Source organism: Heterodontus francisci, chromosome 32 (assembly GCF_036365525.1).
Source record: "Heterodontus francisci isolate sHetFra1 chromosome 32, sHetFra1.hap1, whole genome shotgun sequence".
NCBI classification, from domain to species: domain Eukaryota; kingdom Metazoa; phylum Chordata; class Chondrichthyes; order Heterodontiformes; family Heterodontidae; genus Heterodontus; species Heterodontus francisci.
Window position 1 is genome coordinate 29,062,815 of NC_090402.1, and position 16,256 is coordinate 29,079,070.

The window sequence follows — 16,256 nt, forward strand, 5'->3', positions numbered from 1 at the left end:
AGCTGCAGGTATATATGCTGGTCTAAACCACTGCTTTTTATTTGGTATCTTGGCACCAGAGGTGAATTTCCTTCCTGGTTTCAGTGCATTAGTGTTTAAATAAATGTTGGACATTTATTTTAAGCAGTAAAATTAAGTGCAATCCATTTCTGCCATTAAAAGAACAGCTTCTGTAGTTCTGTCATGCTGCATGGGTGGTTTCCCACAATCCAGGTGCCAAATTCCTATTCGTCAACGTGAGTGTCAGGGGCAGAGTTCCCTGGTTTTGTACTGCTATTGTGCTCTGAGCAACTTAGACTGGGATACACAAGGCACAGCAGTGACCAGGATGCAAGAATCTGGAGATTTTGAATTTCTTCAGCATAGAAATGATGTGTTTTTTTTGTAATATTGCTAATTAGCACCTAAACTTGCTTCTGACTGGCTAGCCAGACAGATTTCAGGACTTGCCACTCACCCAATAAAGCTTCTCATGAACAGGTGCAATACCCTTTGGGCATACTCTTGTATGCCATTATCATGGAGGAGGAGGAGAGTAGTTGGTTAGCATTTATGAGGATGCAACTCAGCAGATATATTTTCTCCCCTGACCAATAATAGACACAGGCCAAATCAAATGAGTGTCGTACATCAGAGGCACAAGAGGTTGGTAGCTCTGATGCTGCATTTTATTCTGACCCCAAATGCATCTAGAACTGTATTTTGTGCTTGAGTTGAGGTGGACTGGTCCCTGGATGCTTTTATTTGAACATCATCTGAAGAATTAAATGAAGTTGCTACTATCTCCAATGGAGTAAGTTGAGAGAGTACAAAAACTATTATTTTGTAGACTCGGGAATCTAAGAAGAGTTTTGCTAACTTGCAGGCTAAAGTTTTAGGGAGTATATAGTGGTACTTTTATCATTGTACTCCAGAATTAGAAAGTAACACATTGTAAAAATACTTCAAGCCTCTTGAATGCAACTTTATAAATATGAAACATAAAGCTGGATAACAAATTCAGTAGATATAAAATGTATTTTGAAAAATAGAGAACAGATTGAAGTTCATACATTCTAATAAAATGTACAGTAAGGCAGGCTTTTTTCCACAATTTGGAATCTTCTACATAAATTCTTTCCAATAAAAACATAAACAAGGCTATTTAAAAAGAATCAATCATAAGGCCAAGGCAGTACCTTACAAACCTCTTAGTACCTTGAAAGAAACATACAGTAGCACAATACAATAATCTCAGCCTGCAGCAGAACACTCTCGACCTCTGGATTATTTACAATATTGATTTTTACACAATTATTGCTGAATTCGGAATGTACAAAGATTTCTTCTAAAATATTGAGGTCTGAAATATTTCAACATTATTTTAAAACTGTCAATTACTACAATCTCACAAAAAAATCCCTTTAACAAAATCTACAATATTTCATCAGTACTGTTCAAACTGCTAGTCTCTGAAAAGTACTCAAGGTTACATCTAACATTTTACAAGTAGAAATGCCGAAACAGTTCTGCACCTCTGTGCAAAAAAGCTAATTTCCAGGCAAAAAATATTACACAAAAAAATCAGCAATTCAACCTGAAAACTAACAGGATCCTTAAAGAAATTATTTTCAATAGCTACAAAATGATGAGGTCAAGGAGTCAAACTTTTCTTCAGGAGTAGAGCAAGCCTCTTCACTGGAACCACAATTGAATGCAGCTGCATTAACTGTACTAGTTAGTTTCCATTTACTGGTGGAGCTTCGGAGGGTTGGGTCTGCTTGGAGAAGAAAAATAATTTACTGTTGAGAACGTATTGTAAGAACCCTGAAATCACAATGACATGAAGCAGTCATTTCAAGCAAATGTTAGCAACTTAAAATGCTACCAACTCATTTTACAAATACAACAAACTTGTACAAATTATGCATTCAACACAAGCATAAAATGCATAGTTAGTCTGACTGATTTGCTATCATGCACAACTAAGTATTTTATGAAAAGTGAAAGCAGACGGTAAGGAACATAGGACATAGGAGCAGGAGTAGACCACTCAGCCCATCGAGCCTGCTCCGCCATTCAATTTTGTAGGTTTCAATGAGATCAGCTCTTATTCTTCGAAACTCTAGCGAATACAGGCCCAGTTTCCCTAATTTCTCTTCATTGGACAGTCCCACCATTCCAGGAACAAGTCAGGTGAACCTTCATTGCACTCCCTCTACGGCAATAAAATCCTTCCTAAGGCAAGGGAAGCAAAACTGCACACAGTACTCCAGATGCGGTTGAACCAACTTTAGGAAGTATAAAACTGGTTTTATCAAATGACAGAAAACTCTTGAGTTGCATATCAATCTCTGCGAACAGCAGCATCAGGAATGTTCCAATCCTAAAAAGGAATTTGAAATTTGGCAATTTCTCCCTGGCTATAGGAGAACCCTATACAAGAAGTTGTATAGATTTATACAGAAGTTTCATCTACGTATGTGATACTACGTTAAAGATACATAAATATTCACCATTGTCACTTTGAGGGGTAACCATTCCATGGACATTATTTTTCCTTAAAACAGAAAATAAACTAAACTACAGCCATTAAAAGGTCAACTGATAGAAAGTGGAGACACACTTGAAACTGTTTACATTACTTATTCTCATGTGGAACTCAATATATTCATATATTTCTGCTCCTAGGACTTTGTTTCACTGCCAACAGAAATGATTAACTGGGTGGGATACAAATGGACCTCAACCTAGTCAATAAACACATTTTTTCCTTTTTATTGTAGATGAGATTTGGAGAACATAGCTTAGTATGAAGTCCTTTCAGGCTTCACTAAATATCAGTACACAAAACACACTTCACACTTACTTCAATCCCTCTAAGTGCAAGAAAACAACAGGAAAATGCCAGAAATCTATTAAACTGACCAAAAACCTGAGTGTATGGGTTGGAACCACTATTTAATCTATCTGGAAATGTCTACAACTTTGCAGAGGGTTTCTGAATTGTGTTACTATACTATACTGAGCTAGCTTTCATTGCTTAGTGGTCCACACTGGATTTAATAGATTAGCCCAGAATTGGCTGAAAAATTATTAATGTGCAAATCAGCCAGCAACCTGCGGCGAGGAAGAGATAACCCGTGAATTGCGAATAGCCACAAGTTGCTGGCTGATTTGCACATTAATAATTTGATAAAATAATCATGACACTCCACCTTTTGCTTTATGAAACATCTCACCAGTAACCTCCCTGTAATTCTCATGATGTTGCTGCATTTACACATTAATCAGCCATTAAACTTGCCACAGAAAGTGAAGTCTAATAATTAACATGATCAATTGTTAATGACTGCTAATCAATCACTCCTGCTCAGGAGGTTAACAAGTGTAGTGAATAGTTGGAGATTTTAAAATAAAATAAGTTATTTTTCCTTTGTGCCTCTTTTTACTATTTCTGTCCCTGATTTGGCAATAATTCACCCACTCTAATTTGTCCTACTCCTTCTGTTTACTTCAAGATCCTTTAATCTCATTGGTTAAGGAGATACACTGTTTACCAAGGTCCCAAAATGTCCTGTTGCGCTCACTTTTCCAGCAACTTTGTGGAAAAACATTTTCAAGCTGAAGGGTGCAGGAACAAGTCTAACCAACAGGACACGTGAGATAACTAACTCCAGCAAGTTTTGGGTCAATGTATTCAAGAAATAACATTGGCCAACTATGGCATTACCAGATGTAAAAGTTATAACACCCCAAGCTAGGAAAAGCTTCAGAGGAAACAATCAGCAAATTGGAAGTGAAACAATTCCAACCCAGAACCTTAAAATCAGTGTGAATCAGGCATTAGCATGCAGCAGTCACAGAAGTGATCACACACTTCACCAACCTTCACTTTGCTTCGGAAAGCCTTTAAGATCAAAAACCATGTAATGATTCATCTGGAAAGGCTCAGACGAAGGACAAGTGGGGAGAGAAAAGGAAAGAGGAATAAAACACTGAAGTAAGTAAGTTTGAAAAAGCAAGATGAGAATTTCAGCCACAAAAGTGTATTGATTAATACAAGGGGAAGTGCAACTGGAGGAGCGTCATATAAACAAGGAACATTAAACTACAAAATGTTAAAATGCAAGTTTGTAGACTGTTTTAAAGTGTTACATATATAAAGAACTAAATATAAATGTAGATGTTTTACAATAAATATAAATGCAGCGATTATGAAAAATTATTGAATACTTTAAACTTTCAAAAACCAGTTAATTCTCATTAAAATGCATTTAAAATAATTCCACATTTTAATCTGATATACTAATCAGCCAGTTGGATACATGAAAATTCTATGTTTTGAGTTCATAAATGTGCTTTTAAAAGTTAAAATTTTCAGTCAATTGGTTTTCTCACATGTGAAAGTACATTTGGTGTAAAGTGGTGTAGAAATGAATGAAGTTATTCAAATTTTTAAAAATCCCTAATAGAGTCTAACTTTTTCCTCCATCCCAACAAAATGAGCACTTGATTTAGACTAAATTCTTAATGAAGGATCAAAAACCTTAATGTACTCCCTCAATCCAAACCAAAACCAGCAAGTTGGAAGAGCACAATTTTTAATGTGTAATCAAGAAGAGGGATTTAAACATCCTCAGGAGGGCAGATTGAAAATAAACTAATCGACCATAAACTTTGTTTACATTTGTACCAAAAGTTAGAGCTGCGCAGATCAATCTAGATAGAATAATTAACATTTAAAATTCAATTGTATGTAGATAAACCTTCAGTCCATTTGGTCTTGTCCTTCCAAATTACTAATTTTACTGTCTTCCTATTGTAGCTGGCTGAGGTGCCATCTGAACAGGGAAACAGGCTCTGGGCTTATCTGATTGTTGCCACCTCTGACAATGCAGCATACCCTCTATACTGTACTGGACAGCCGAGCTAGATAATGTGATCGAGTACTGGAGTTAGGCTAAAACATACAATCTCACTCAGAGCTGATAATGCTACCCACTAAGCCAAACTGACATTTAACCAGCTACATATGTAGGAAGACTCATCATTTGTAAACAGATGCTAGCACGAATACAGAAGCAAAATACTGCAGTTGGTGGAAATCTGAAATAAAAACAAAAACAGAATCTGCTGGAAATACTCAGCAAATTTGGCAGCACCTGTGGATAGAGAAACAAAGTTAATGTTTCGGCTTGATGACCTTTCATCGGAACAAGCATGATTCACTGGACTAAACAGAGATCACCTTGCCTATTCTGCATACCTGAGTACGTTGATGCCTGGGATCAGATTGAAGTTAGATTATTTTACACTACAAAACCTCTTGTTGCTCATCCAGCTGACCATTCGTCAAGTCTTTTCAACTTGCACTTATAATCAACTGCAGGGCTAGGTATGCTTCACACAAGAGGAGGATAAGACAGCGCATCTTCACAACACTCTTACTTTTCTGATCATATGCTACATGTTCTTCCAAGTTTGAGTGCCTAGCGTAATATCAAAATTATAAAACAGAGTATTCATACAAGGAAAGAATGGATCAATGATCTCATTGGTCTGTGACTGGACCATGGGCATTGCAAATCAGATATCTTTCCCTGAAACCAATGTTAGTCATTTAATGAGGGAAAATACATCAAAAGATTTATCCGGCCCAATCTGTGGGCACGACCTCTGACACACAAGAAACATAGAAAATAGGAGCAGGAGTAGGCCATTTGGCCCTTCCAGCCTGCTCCGCCATTTCTTATGATCATGGCTGATCATCCAACTCAGTAGCCTGTTCTGGCTTTCGCCCCATACCCTTTGATCCCTTTAGACCCAAGAGCTATATCTAACTCCTTTTTGAAAACATTCAATGTTTTGGCCTCAACTGCTTTCAGTGGTAGCGAATTCCACAGGCTCACCACTCTCTAGGTGAAGAGATTTCTCCTCATCTCAGTCCTGAAAGGTTTACCCTGTATCCTTAGACTATGACCCCTGGTTCTGGACTCCCCCACCATCCAGAACATTCTTCCTGCATCTACCCTGTCAAGTCCTGTTAGAATTTTATAGGTTTCTATGAGATCCCCCCTCATTCTTCTGAACTCCAGTGAATATAATCCTAACCGACTCAATCTCTCCTCATATGTCAGTCCCGCCATCCCAGGAATCAGTCTGGTAAACCTTCGCTGCACTCCCTCTATAGCAAGGAGCATCCTTCCTCAGATAAGGAGGCCTGCACACAATATTCCAAGTGTGGCCTCACCAAGGCCCTGTATAACTGCAGCAAGACATCCCTGCTTCTGTACTTGAAGCCTCTCGCAATGAAGGCCAACATACCATTTGCCTTTTTTACCGCCGGTTGCACCTGCATGCTTACCTTCAGCGACTGGTGTTCGAGAATATTCACCTCTCTCACTTTATAGCGGTTCAGATAATAATTTGCCTTCTCTTTTTTCTACCAAAGTGGATAACCTCACATTTATCCACATTATACTGCATCTGCAATGCATTAGCCCACTCACTCAACTTGTCCAAATCACCCTGAAGCCTCTCTGCATCCTCCTCACAACTCACCCTCCCACCCAGTTTTGTATCATCTGCAAATTTGGAAATATTACATTTAGTTCCCTCATCTAAATCATTAATGTATATTGTGAATAGCTGGGGTCCTAGCACCAATCCCATCAGCACCCCACTAGTCACTGCCTGCCATTCGGAAAAATACCCGTTTATCCCTATTCTTTGTTTCCTGTCCACCAACCAATTTTCTATCCATCACAATACACTACCCCCAATCCCATGCGCTTTAATTTTACATGCTAATCGCTTATGTGGGACTTTGTCAAAAGCCTTCTGAAAGTCCAAATAACCCACATCCACTGGTTCCCCATCAACTCTACTAGTTACCTCCTCGAAGAATTCTAGTAGATGTGTCAAGCATGATTTCCCTTTCGTAAATCCATGCTGACTCTGTCCGATTCTACCACTGTTCTCCAAGTGCTCTGCTGTAAAATCTTTGATAATGGACTCTAGAATTTTCCCCACTACCGATGTCAGGCTGACCTGTCTATAATTCCCTGCTTTCTCTCTACCTCCCTTTTTAAATAGTGGGGTTACATTAGCTACCCTCCAATCTGTAGGAACTGTTCCAGAGTCTATAGAATCTTGGAAGATGACCACCAATGCATCCACTATTTCCAGGGCCACTTCCTTAAGTACTCTGGGGTGCATACCATCAGGCCCTGGGGATTTATCGGCCTTCAATCCCATCAATTTCCCCAACACCATTTCTCTACTAATACTGATTTCTTTCAGCTCCTCTCTCTCACTAAGCCCTGTGTTCCCCAACATTTCTGGTATGATATTTGTGTCCTCCTTTGTGAAGAAACAACCAAAGAATGCATTTAGTTGGTCAGCCATTTCTTTATTATTACAACTGGATTAAAAAAGCAGCCCCCGGAGCCAATCCTTCCAATGTTGATGCAACCTCTTGTAACATCCCACAGATACAGATAATAATAAAAGAAAGGCTCCCAGTTCTTTTCAAAAAAGAGAACTTTAGATTAAGGCAAGTGCATTTAAAAACTAGATGAAAGTGAATAGAATGGAGAGACAGAATAAAAGTAGGAAGACAGGATGATCAAACATTCACATCGATTTTAATATTTAATCATGTAGGGTTACTATACTCTCTCAGGACAATGTGTGGCTGTTGGAGGATGATGGTGTGCAGTATTACACCATGACAGTACAGAACAGGCTTAATGGTATAACTGGGCCTCTTTAGAAATTACAATACTGGCAAACTCAGTACAACTGTTACCACAATTTTAATCTTCTTTTAGAGTTTATTTGCATGCTCCACTCACCTCCAGATTTCCTCTAGCTTTCTTCAAAACATCATGGGTTAATGACACTTTAAGAGGAATAGAAAATTTTCATTAAAAATAAAGTACAAATATATTTAAATTATGTAATATACTGATGACAACAATGGCTTTAAAAGACACTTTCAGTAGGTTAGCAGCATAGCAGGGTGACACATCAATGTGCAATGCTGTAGTGGATAAGACAGATTTGTGTGTGCCATTCTTAATATGGAGAATTCCTAATTGCAGTCAGATAAGAACATATAGTGATGAACTTGCCAAAACACATCAGATTCATATGTAAATTTGGACAAATCTGAAATCAGATTTGTAAATTAAACCACAAACCCTGAACTAGCTCAGATCCACCTCAAATGTTGTCTGAGACGCAGCCCAGTTCTTAATCCTGGGGAGACAATTAGTTGCACGGGTTCTACATCTGAATCCTGCATATACTTGAAAACATTGCTGCCAGCTGCTCTGTATTAAAATAAAACTTAGTTTTATCCCCAATTTTTCTACCCATCAGCAGATGGAATTGCCCTGGAAAAAAAAGGACCAGATTCACAAATCAGATGGATTAACTGGACATCCAAATGATAAGAAGTGGGATAGCAATGAGCTGCAGAGCTACTCTTTTACCACAGGACAAGGTACAACTGGTAGCCAAAGCCACCTAGGCTCATCTCACACTTGACCGAGCTTACTTATGAATCTGTATTGCATGTTAGAATGATAATTCTAAATTTCTCTAGTAGAAGAATCCAAAACAGATATTCTGAAAATATGAATTCAACCAGTTAAAAACAAAATCTTCACAAAAGTTATGAGAAATGATTGAACTGCCCAGGCCACAGATGGAGATTAATTGAATTTTAAAAAAAAAGACAGATACTTGGGAAGTAAAAGCTTTCAGAGATATGGAGAAAGGGTTGGGATGTAAAAAGAAGGACCGCTCAGGGTACCAAATGATGGAATAAACTTGATTGCCGACTCCTATATATAAATGGCACGTGTTTCCCAGGTGAGAAGGTAAGAAATGTACATCCCTGTCTGGAGAAACTATTTTGGTAAAAATAAGGAAAAAGGTATAGAGGGTGTTGAAATATTTATTTGGGAGAAACAAAGGTGAAGATGGTAGGTAGAGACAATTAAAGTAAAAGTGATGCTCTGAAAACAGCTTGATCTCGTGACAGAAATAAACAGCGACAGACGTGATGACTAATGTGCTTGTATTATGATTACTCATCATGAAAATCTGTTTAAACTGGCTTTATGAAAAATAGAGTTATGCAAAGTTTGCGTCAGTAGGCAAAGCAGATCGTATATGAGTGATTCAGTCTTGGTCAATTACTGACATTGATTAATGATGACTTTCTCCATGCCCTCCTTAAGTTGGTTCGTCGTACGAAGACGTTTAACTGTGCCATGCAGGAGCTTCTCCTGCTCAGTCAATTTTTTGCGGAGCCGATAGAGTTCATCCTTCACAGTTTTTTCCTATGGGGGGGGGGGAAAGAAATTTAAATACCCATGTGTAATTTTTGTATTTCCATTTGTTTGTCATCAAGGTGTGGACTATAGAGGAATAGAATTTTGAGAGAAGTTAGCTGTACATATTCACCATCCCACCCCACACAGGCAAATTAGTATATTGAGATCGGGCTCCACCAGTTATTTTTCATGTGTGAACCTAGACCCGGTGTGTCGACAGGCTAGTCAACTGGAGGGAACATCGTTCAGTTCAATGTTACTGTCTAGCACAATCCATACAATTACCTTTAAGATGGGAGAAATTGGAAATGATTTCATTGATGATTTCTCCCTTTAGTATAGGGAAACATTTGGGAATTCAAAAGGAAACTGGATATATTCTTGGCTATAGCGAAAGAGCATGGGCCTCCTGCTAAGCTGTCTGATTCTATGAAACAGATAAATTGTATTGCTCCTAGTATTGTGTAGCTGAGTTCATCTTACCCTGCATCAATTTGGGATTGAAACTTGCTATCTTGTTGGTCCACATGGCTCAGTACCAAACTATCATCTGCCAAATTGTGAAGTACTTAAAAAAAAAGACATTATGCTTTCAGTATAAGATTTCCATTACATCCCTGCTGAGCCATGGTTGCAAGCTTTTGGTCTGAAATTTAATAATATGACCACCTTCTGTGCTACAAGTTTCTAAGATTCTATATCACAGCACCAAAAACAATCTTATGTTGTGAATAGTATTTGATTCAAGACCTGACACTGTTGCAATCCGATAACTGTGTTCTTTGTACCTGTGTATGATGACTAGAGCTGGCAGCAGGGATGGGCAAAGACACCTTCCAGAAAAGCTTTAGCAAGCGTACTGCTTCCTCAAGCATTTGTTGCATTGTCTTTACAGTTGATGACATGTCCTTTAAGAAAGGCTCACCTGGTTCCTGGAGCAGAAAAAAAACGACAAGTGAATTTAGCCTCAACTTTATCACAAAAAATTCCAAAGCAGCAGAATCATGAAAAAAAGGCAAGCATCTATCTTTCCTGCGGTGGGGGGGTAAAAGGGCGGAACAGCATGTTCCAGCATAATGTAAAAGTCCACGGCAGTACAAGGTTGTGAGCACCACTTTCAAAAAATGATTTTGCTGTTTCAGCCATACTGCTATGGTACAGTATCAGGCAAAAGTCAACAATTCCGTGCAGTTCGTAAACATGACCCCGAGCTTCCAGTCACCTGTCACTTTAAGTCTCCACCTTGCTCGCACTCTGATCTTCCTGTCCTTGGCCTGCTGCAATGTTCCAATGCAGCTCAACCCAAGTTCAAGGAACAGCACCTTATCTTTCAACCAGACACTTTACAACATTGAGTTCAACAATTTTAGATCATTATCTCTGCCCGCATTTTTTCTTGTTTTTCTTTGCTTTTTCCACCCCCCCCCTCGTTTCCTTCAGTTTGCTTTTGGACAGCAGCTATTCAGGATCTTGCCATTCCCACCATCTCTATAAACATATTTTATTTCTTTACTTGTCCCATTACCAATCCCTTTGTTCTTGCACCATGAAATCTTATCATTTAAGCTCTCCTGCTCTCCACCCATCACAAACCTTCCCTTTTGTTCTTCCCACCCTCCTCCCTTTCACTTGCTCAAAACCTGTTGCATTTCTAACTTTTCCCAGGTCTGATGAAAGGCCACAGACCTGAAATATTAACTCTGGGCTGGATTTTAACCAGCCATTTGGGGTCAGTTTGGGAGGTGGGAAAGCTAGCAAAATAGCACGGGAGGGCAGTGGATGGCATGCCTGTTGTCTTCCTGCTACCATGTCATCTTGCCAGTGGTGGGAAAGGTGGTAGACGGCCTACCTGACTGGGCCCAATTAAGTGGCCAATTAAGGGCCTTTTCCTGCCTCCGCTGGCATTTTACCAGTGCTTGGGGTTACTGCCAACCTCATGGCCTCCTTGGGGGGGGCGGGTCCTCTTTGGCCCATGGAGGACCCCCCCCCCCCAGCAGCAACGGTGCTGCTTACCCTCAGTGACCACCCGCCCCCTTTGCCGGGTCCTGCCTAACTGGCCTCAGCACCCTCACATCTCACTTTTTGCCTTTGATGACACACAGCCACCAATGCGCCCTCATCCTGCAGATGCAGCCCCAACTGGGGCCACCACTTGCAGTGGTGTAGCTGAGGTTGCTGAGCTGCCGGCCCTCTGATTGGTTGGTAGCTCTTGGGGGCAGGCTGTCATCCTTAATAGGGACAGCAGCCGTCATTTAATTGGCTGCTGCTAACAAGATGTAGCCTTGGATCCTGCTGACCGCTGAAGTGGGTTCGCCCCCAGCCTTCGGCCCAGGGACCCTTGCCGCCTCCATAAAACCACCGATTTTGTCAGACCTGCTGAGTATCTACAGCATTGTCTGTTTTTACTTCCCTAGAATCCATGGAAATGAAACAAGTAAATAAATAAAATGATTTGGGCGGGAGGTGGTGGAAGAGATTGGAGATGTAACACTGTTACTTAGTGCCATTTCATACAGCACCTGACAGCCAGATACAAAATGTATTACTGAAGAATTGAAAGCACGTTCTCTTGGTCAGGGAAAGTGCATACTGTAGGGAGATGTGGGATGTGGATGGGGTTGGGGGGTGTGGGGAGGAGAACATTCTTATACTAGGAGCATTCTAAAAGGTATTTTATATTTTTTAATTAATTAAAAAAGATTGAAAAATAAGCATATATTGCTAAACTATTGAAAGTCCCATGGGAAAAGAAGTTTTGTCACCATCAAAATTTCATGTTGTTTGTTCCAGATTAATTTTGGGCAGTGGTGATATTAGAATGAAAGCAGTATATTGTGAATCACGATTGAAGTAGTTTCTTTTCTGCATATTTCTTATCAAAATTGCAAGGAACACTGAAATTAATAGACATCCATGAGTTCAGAGACAGTTCACCTGACTAATTCCGGAGACAAAGGGCTTATCTTATAAAGTGTCTTGCAGACCCCCCCCTGACCTGATAAGAATGAGGCATATTGATTTTGTCATATGAACATTGATTTTAAAACTGTTGCTGAAGTGAAGAAATGACTTGTTTTTAAAAATCACCAGGCCCTTGGCTGGAAAGATATTTGCATATTAACAGACAGGGCTTGGAGACTAAGGGGTTACTTCCCTTATCCAATTTAACCCACAATGGACTTTGAACACCAGACATTGAAGGCGAGGGAGCTCAAATTTCAGGATGACTGCTGGGATGGCCGAATCCACAAACAGACATGGTCAGACCAGCTGGTCACTTGACTAGCCTGCTTGGCAACCTGGCTTTTCTGAATTGTACAAACAGTTTGAACTCAGAGACTGCAGAATCCTCCTGGACTGAAGAAGACCTCTCCTGTCTGTCTGCTCCCATCACTTTCTCACGGAACTCCAAATCCACTGAAGACACATGAACCCCAAGAGAGAAAAGTCTCCGACAGCGAACAAGGTTTACGAAGAATACTGGACCCCAACGAAAAGCAAGATTACCTACAATCAAGGACTCTACAGTGAGCTTGAAGACCCGTAACAAAAGCCCTCTTCAGATATTGCCTCAAACTTTTCTACTTTATTTTTCTTCTGCTATTTTCTGTCTCTATCTGCATGCGTGTATTGCGTATGCATGCTAGCATGGGCGCGTCGCGTATCCGTAGGCGTTAACCGAATTAGAGTTTAAGTTTAATAAAGTTCAACCTTTTTTTCTTTAAACCTAACAGAACTTGTTTGGCTAGTTTATTTGCCTTATAATTGGAAGTTAGTGAACACAGACTCACTAAGGGGAAGCTAAAAACAGTGTGTTTAAAAATTAAACCCTGTTATGGTAAGACCAGGTGACGGCTGAGAGGGAACCCTAGATCCCTTTCTCACCTGGTTGTAACGAAAGAAAGATTGAACAGGTTGGGCCTATACCTGTTAAGAGTTTAGAAAAATAAGAGGTGATCTTATTAAAACATACAAAATCCTGAGGGGACTTGATAGTGTGGATACCAGGAGGATGTTTCTTCTTATGGAGGAGACTAGAACTAGGGAACACAGTTTAAGAATAAGAGGTCTCCCTTTTAAGACGGAGATGAGGAGAATTTTTTTCCTCAAAAGGTCGTTAGTCTGTGGAATTCTCTTCCCCAGAAAGCAGTGGAGGTTGGGCCATTGGATTTTTTCAAGGCTAAGTTAGATAGATTTTCGATAGACAAGGGAGTCAAGGGTTATGGGGGGGGGGGGGGGGGGGGGGGGTCAGACAGGAAAGTGGAGATGAGACCACAACCAGATCAGCCATGGTGCAACAGGCTCAAAAGGGCCAAATGGCCTACTCCTGCTCCCAAACCCTAAATTCCTATGTTCCTAATCTTCAATACAAAGGGTCAAACGGTTTGCTTTTAAGTTGTGCAATAAATTGCAAATAACATTAAAATAATTAGCTGAGTCCATATGTTATGTTCTTTATTAAATTCAAACAAGCATACTCTGACATTTCGAGGCTGTTGAATTAAACAAGTGAAAGTAATAATGAGTGACAAAAAGCCAATAAAATTTGTATTGTGTCACTCCATCATATTTTCCATACCAATAACTTGCATTTATATAGTGCCTTTAAGCTACTAAAATATCCCAAGACACATCACAGGAGTATTATCAGATGAAATTTGTCAGTCTTCAACCACTCAAAGGTTATAAGTGCGATGGAGTTGCACAGCACAGGCTTTCACACACAAATTCTGATGGAGTAATCTGGCTGTAACTCTAGTTCAACCAGTTATCCTGAAATGTAAATCTGTGAAAAATGCAAGTGCTTACTGCTAAATTACAAAACCGTAAAACCTCCCCCAACAACCAAAAAAAAGTAAAAAAAAAAAAAACAGGTTTTACCTTTACACCAGTACTCTGACGAGCAGCAACATCTCCAAGACTTGTATCCATTCCATGGAGTAGCAACTGGCCCTCGGAGATTTGCTTCTGCAGTGCATTGTAATCTTCTAGTAGCCCAAGCACATACTGTCCATTTTTATCTGCCCACATCCGATGCGCTGGTATGAATCTGGAAGGTTTGTGTGATAGATTTTCCACTGAACTGTCACTGTAATGTGAGCAGCTGTCAAACTCATCTTTTGGCAGTGCTTTGATTCCCAAGGTGCATGAAAGTTAAAGGTTACAGATTAAAAGAAACATCACCAGTTCAATAATTCACCAATTTCTTTATATATTAAAAGATAATTTCAGGAGAAAAGTCTGCATATAGGGAAACAAAACTACTTGGTAGAAAAAAAAAGAACCCCCATGTATTATTATATTCTTTGGGTCTCACCCATCTTTCAACAATTAAATAGTCAACTATGATTAACTTCAGTTTCATACATAACACCATTCTTTTCCTTCCTTCCTGATCTACAACCTATATCCATATGCAAAATGAGTTTGTGGAAAGCAAGGGAAAAGGACGAGAATTCTACTCCAGATAAATAGTTTTAGACAATTTTGTCCTATTAGCATTTGGCATAACAAAAAGTTTCTTTTAAAGGCCACCAAGTGTATAAATGCTGCACTGGCATGGCTTTAGTATTCATATAATGGAGAGTGAACAGTTAATTACACAAGCTTAAACTAAAGTACACATTAAACTATTTAATTCCTCTATAGAATATAGCTGTGAATTTTGTCGTCAATGATTTGTGTGCAACTCTTTGATGTTCATTTGCTCAGGACAAATGCAGTCAGTCTGAAGCCAAAAGGTGACTAATCGGGAAATATGGCGGACAAACTAACTTACAAAGCCACACAGAGCTAAAATTGCTCTCATGAAATATATAGTATGCTGGACTCGCTGAACAGTTTGGAGTTAAGCCTTACATACTGGTTTAATTTCAAATACATTAAGCAATGGCAACAAGTATGCATGCACTAATACCCTGACAGTGACAGTATTAAAGTTTTTTTTCCCCCACAATTTCAAGCCTGGAACTCTATGAAAATGGAAGAGGTCACCACTCATACATGTTACAGACCTGGGATTCTGAATATTGATTCATTGGCAACATTGACATCTGCAGGAATGTTAGCAGATTTTGGTGGTGTTGGAAATCCACGAGACTGGAAATTCTCTTTTCCATTCCCCGCAGAAACAGACATGTCAGGTTCAGAGTCTGTCAAACATTAGCACAAAGTACAAATACAGCATAAAGGACTATGCTATGGCAACATCAATGCAGCAATCTAAGGGACTAGACACTTAAGACTGATTAATGCATAACGTATAATAGTGTATATAAAGATTCTATTGCATCATTCTATGCAAGCAATTAAATAGCAAACTCCATTTATATGTGCTTAACAAATCTGAAATAGTTTTCAGCTGAAATTCACATCTTAGATAAACGTGATCATTCAAATATTCAAACTCTGAACCTGAACATATTTTAAATTCAGAGAAACAAACACAACAGACTTGAAAAGAGATAAAGAATGAAGAAATTCAGTTATGTGTTGTTTAAGCAATATATGCTACTTGCAAGTAATTATTTTTCCAAGTTTAATTGAAGAAGCATAACAATGCTTCTAGTTACTGAACTACTTTTGTTTGAAAATTCAGTTGAAGAGACAATTCAAGCACTGCACTTTCTAAAGCCCCATCACATGGCAACAAGTTAATTAGTTTGTCTTGCAACAGTGTAAGTGCGAAGACCAATCTGCAAGGTTAAAAGGTATGGTAGGTTAATGGTTTTAGTGCTGAACAAGCATCCCAGAGATTGACAGTTCAAATCACACCATGGCAAGTTGTAAAATTGAATTCAATAAATCTTGTACTTGTTGGTTTGGACCAGAAATATGACAATATAAACAGTAATTTTGCCCTAACAACAAAACTGGGTCCCTAACGCCTTTCAGGGAAGTGAACCTCCCACCCCTACCCAGTCTAGC

At 39.3% G+C, this 16,256-nt stretch overlaps 1 protein-coding gene across 5 annotated transcripts in view; it reads right to left on the reverse strand.

Moving 5' to 3' along the window:
* Positions 1–1,629: 1,629 nt before the first annotated feature.
* Positions 1,630–16,256, reverse strand: part of cdk5rap2 (CDK5 regulatory subunit associated protein 2) — a 126,165-nt gene continuing 111,538 nt past the window's right edge. For 4 of the 5 annotated variants that reach the window (XM_068012579.1, XM_068012577.1, XM_068012578.1 and 1 more), the window contains 6 exons: positions 15,344–15,481; positions 14,211–14,458; positions 10,118–10,261; positions 9,197–9,335; positions 7,839–7,885; positions 1,630–1,759 (listed from right to left, as the gene is read on the reverse strand). In XM_068012579.1, coding sequence (XP_067868680.1) covers positions 1,718–1,759; positions 7,839–7,885; positions 9,197–9,335; positions 10,118–10,261; positions 14,211–14,458; positions 15,344–15,481 — 758 coding nt within the window. In that variant the 3' untranslated portion in view covers positions 1,630–1,717. The remainder of the gene's footprint in view (positions 1,760–7,838; positions 7,886–9,196; positions 9,336–10,117; positions 10,262–14,210; positions 14,459–15,343; positions 15,482–16,256) is intronic. The other variant, XM_068012576.1, reaches the window with a different exon arrangement.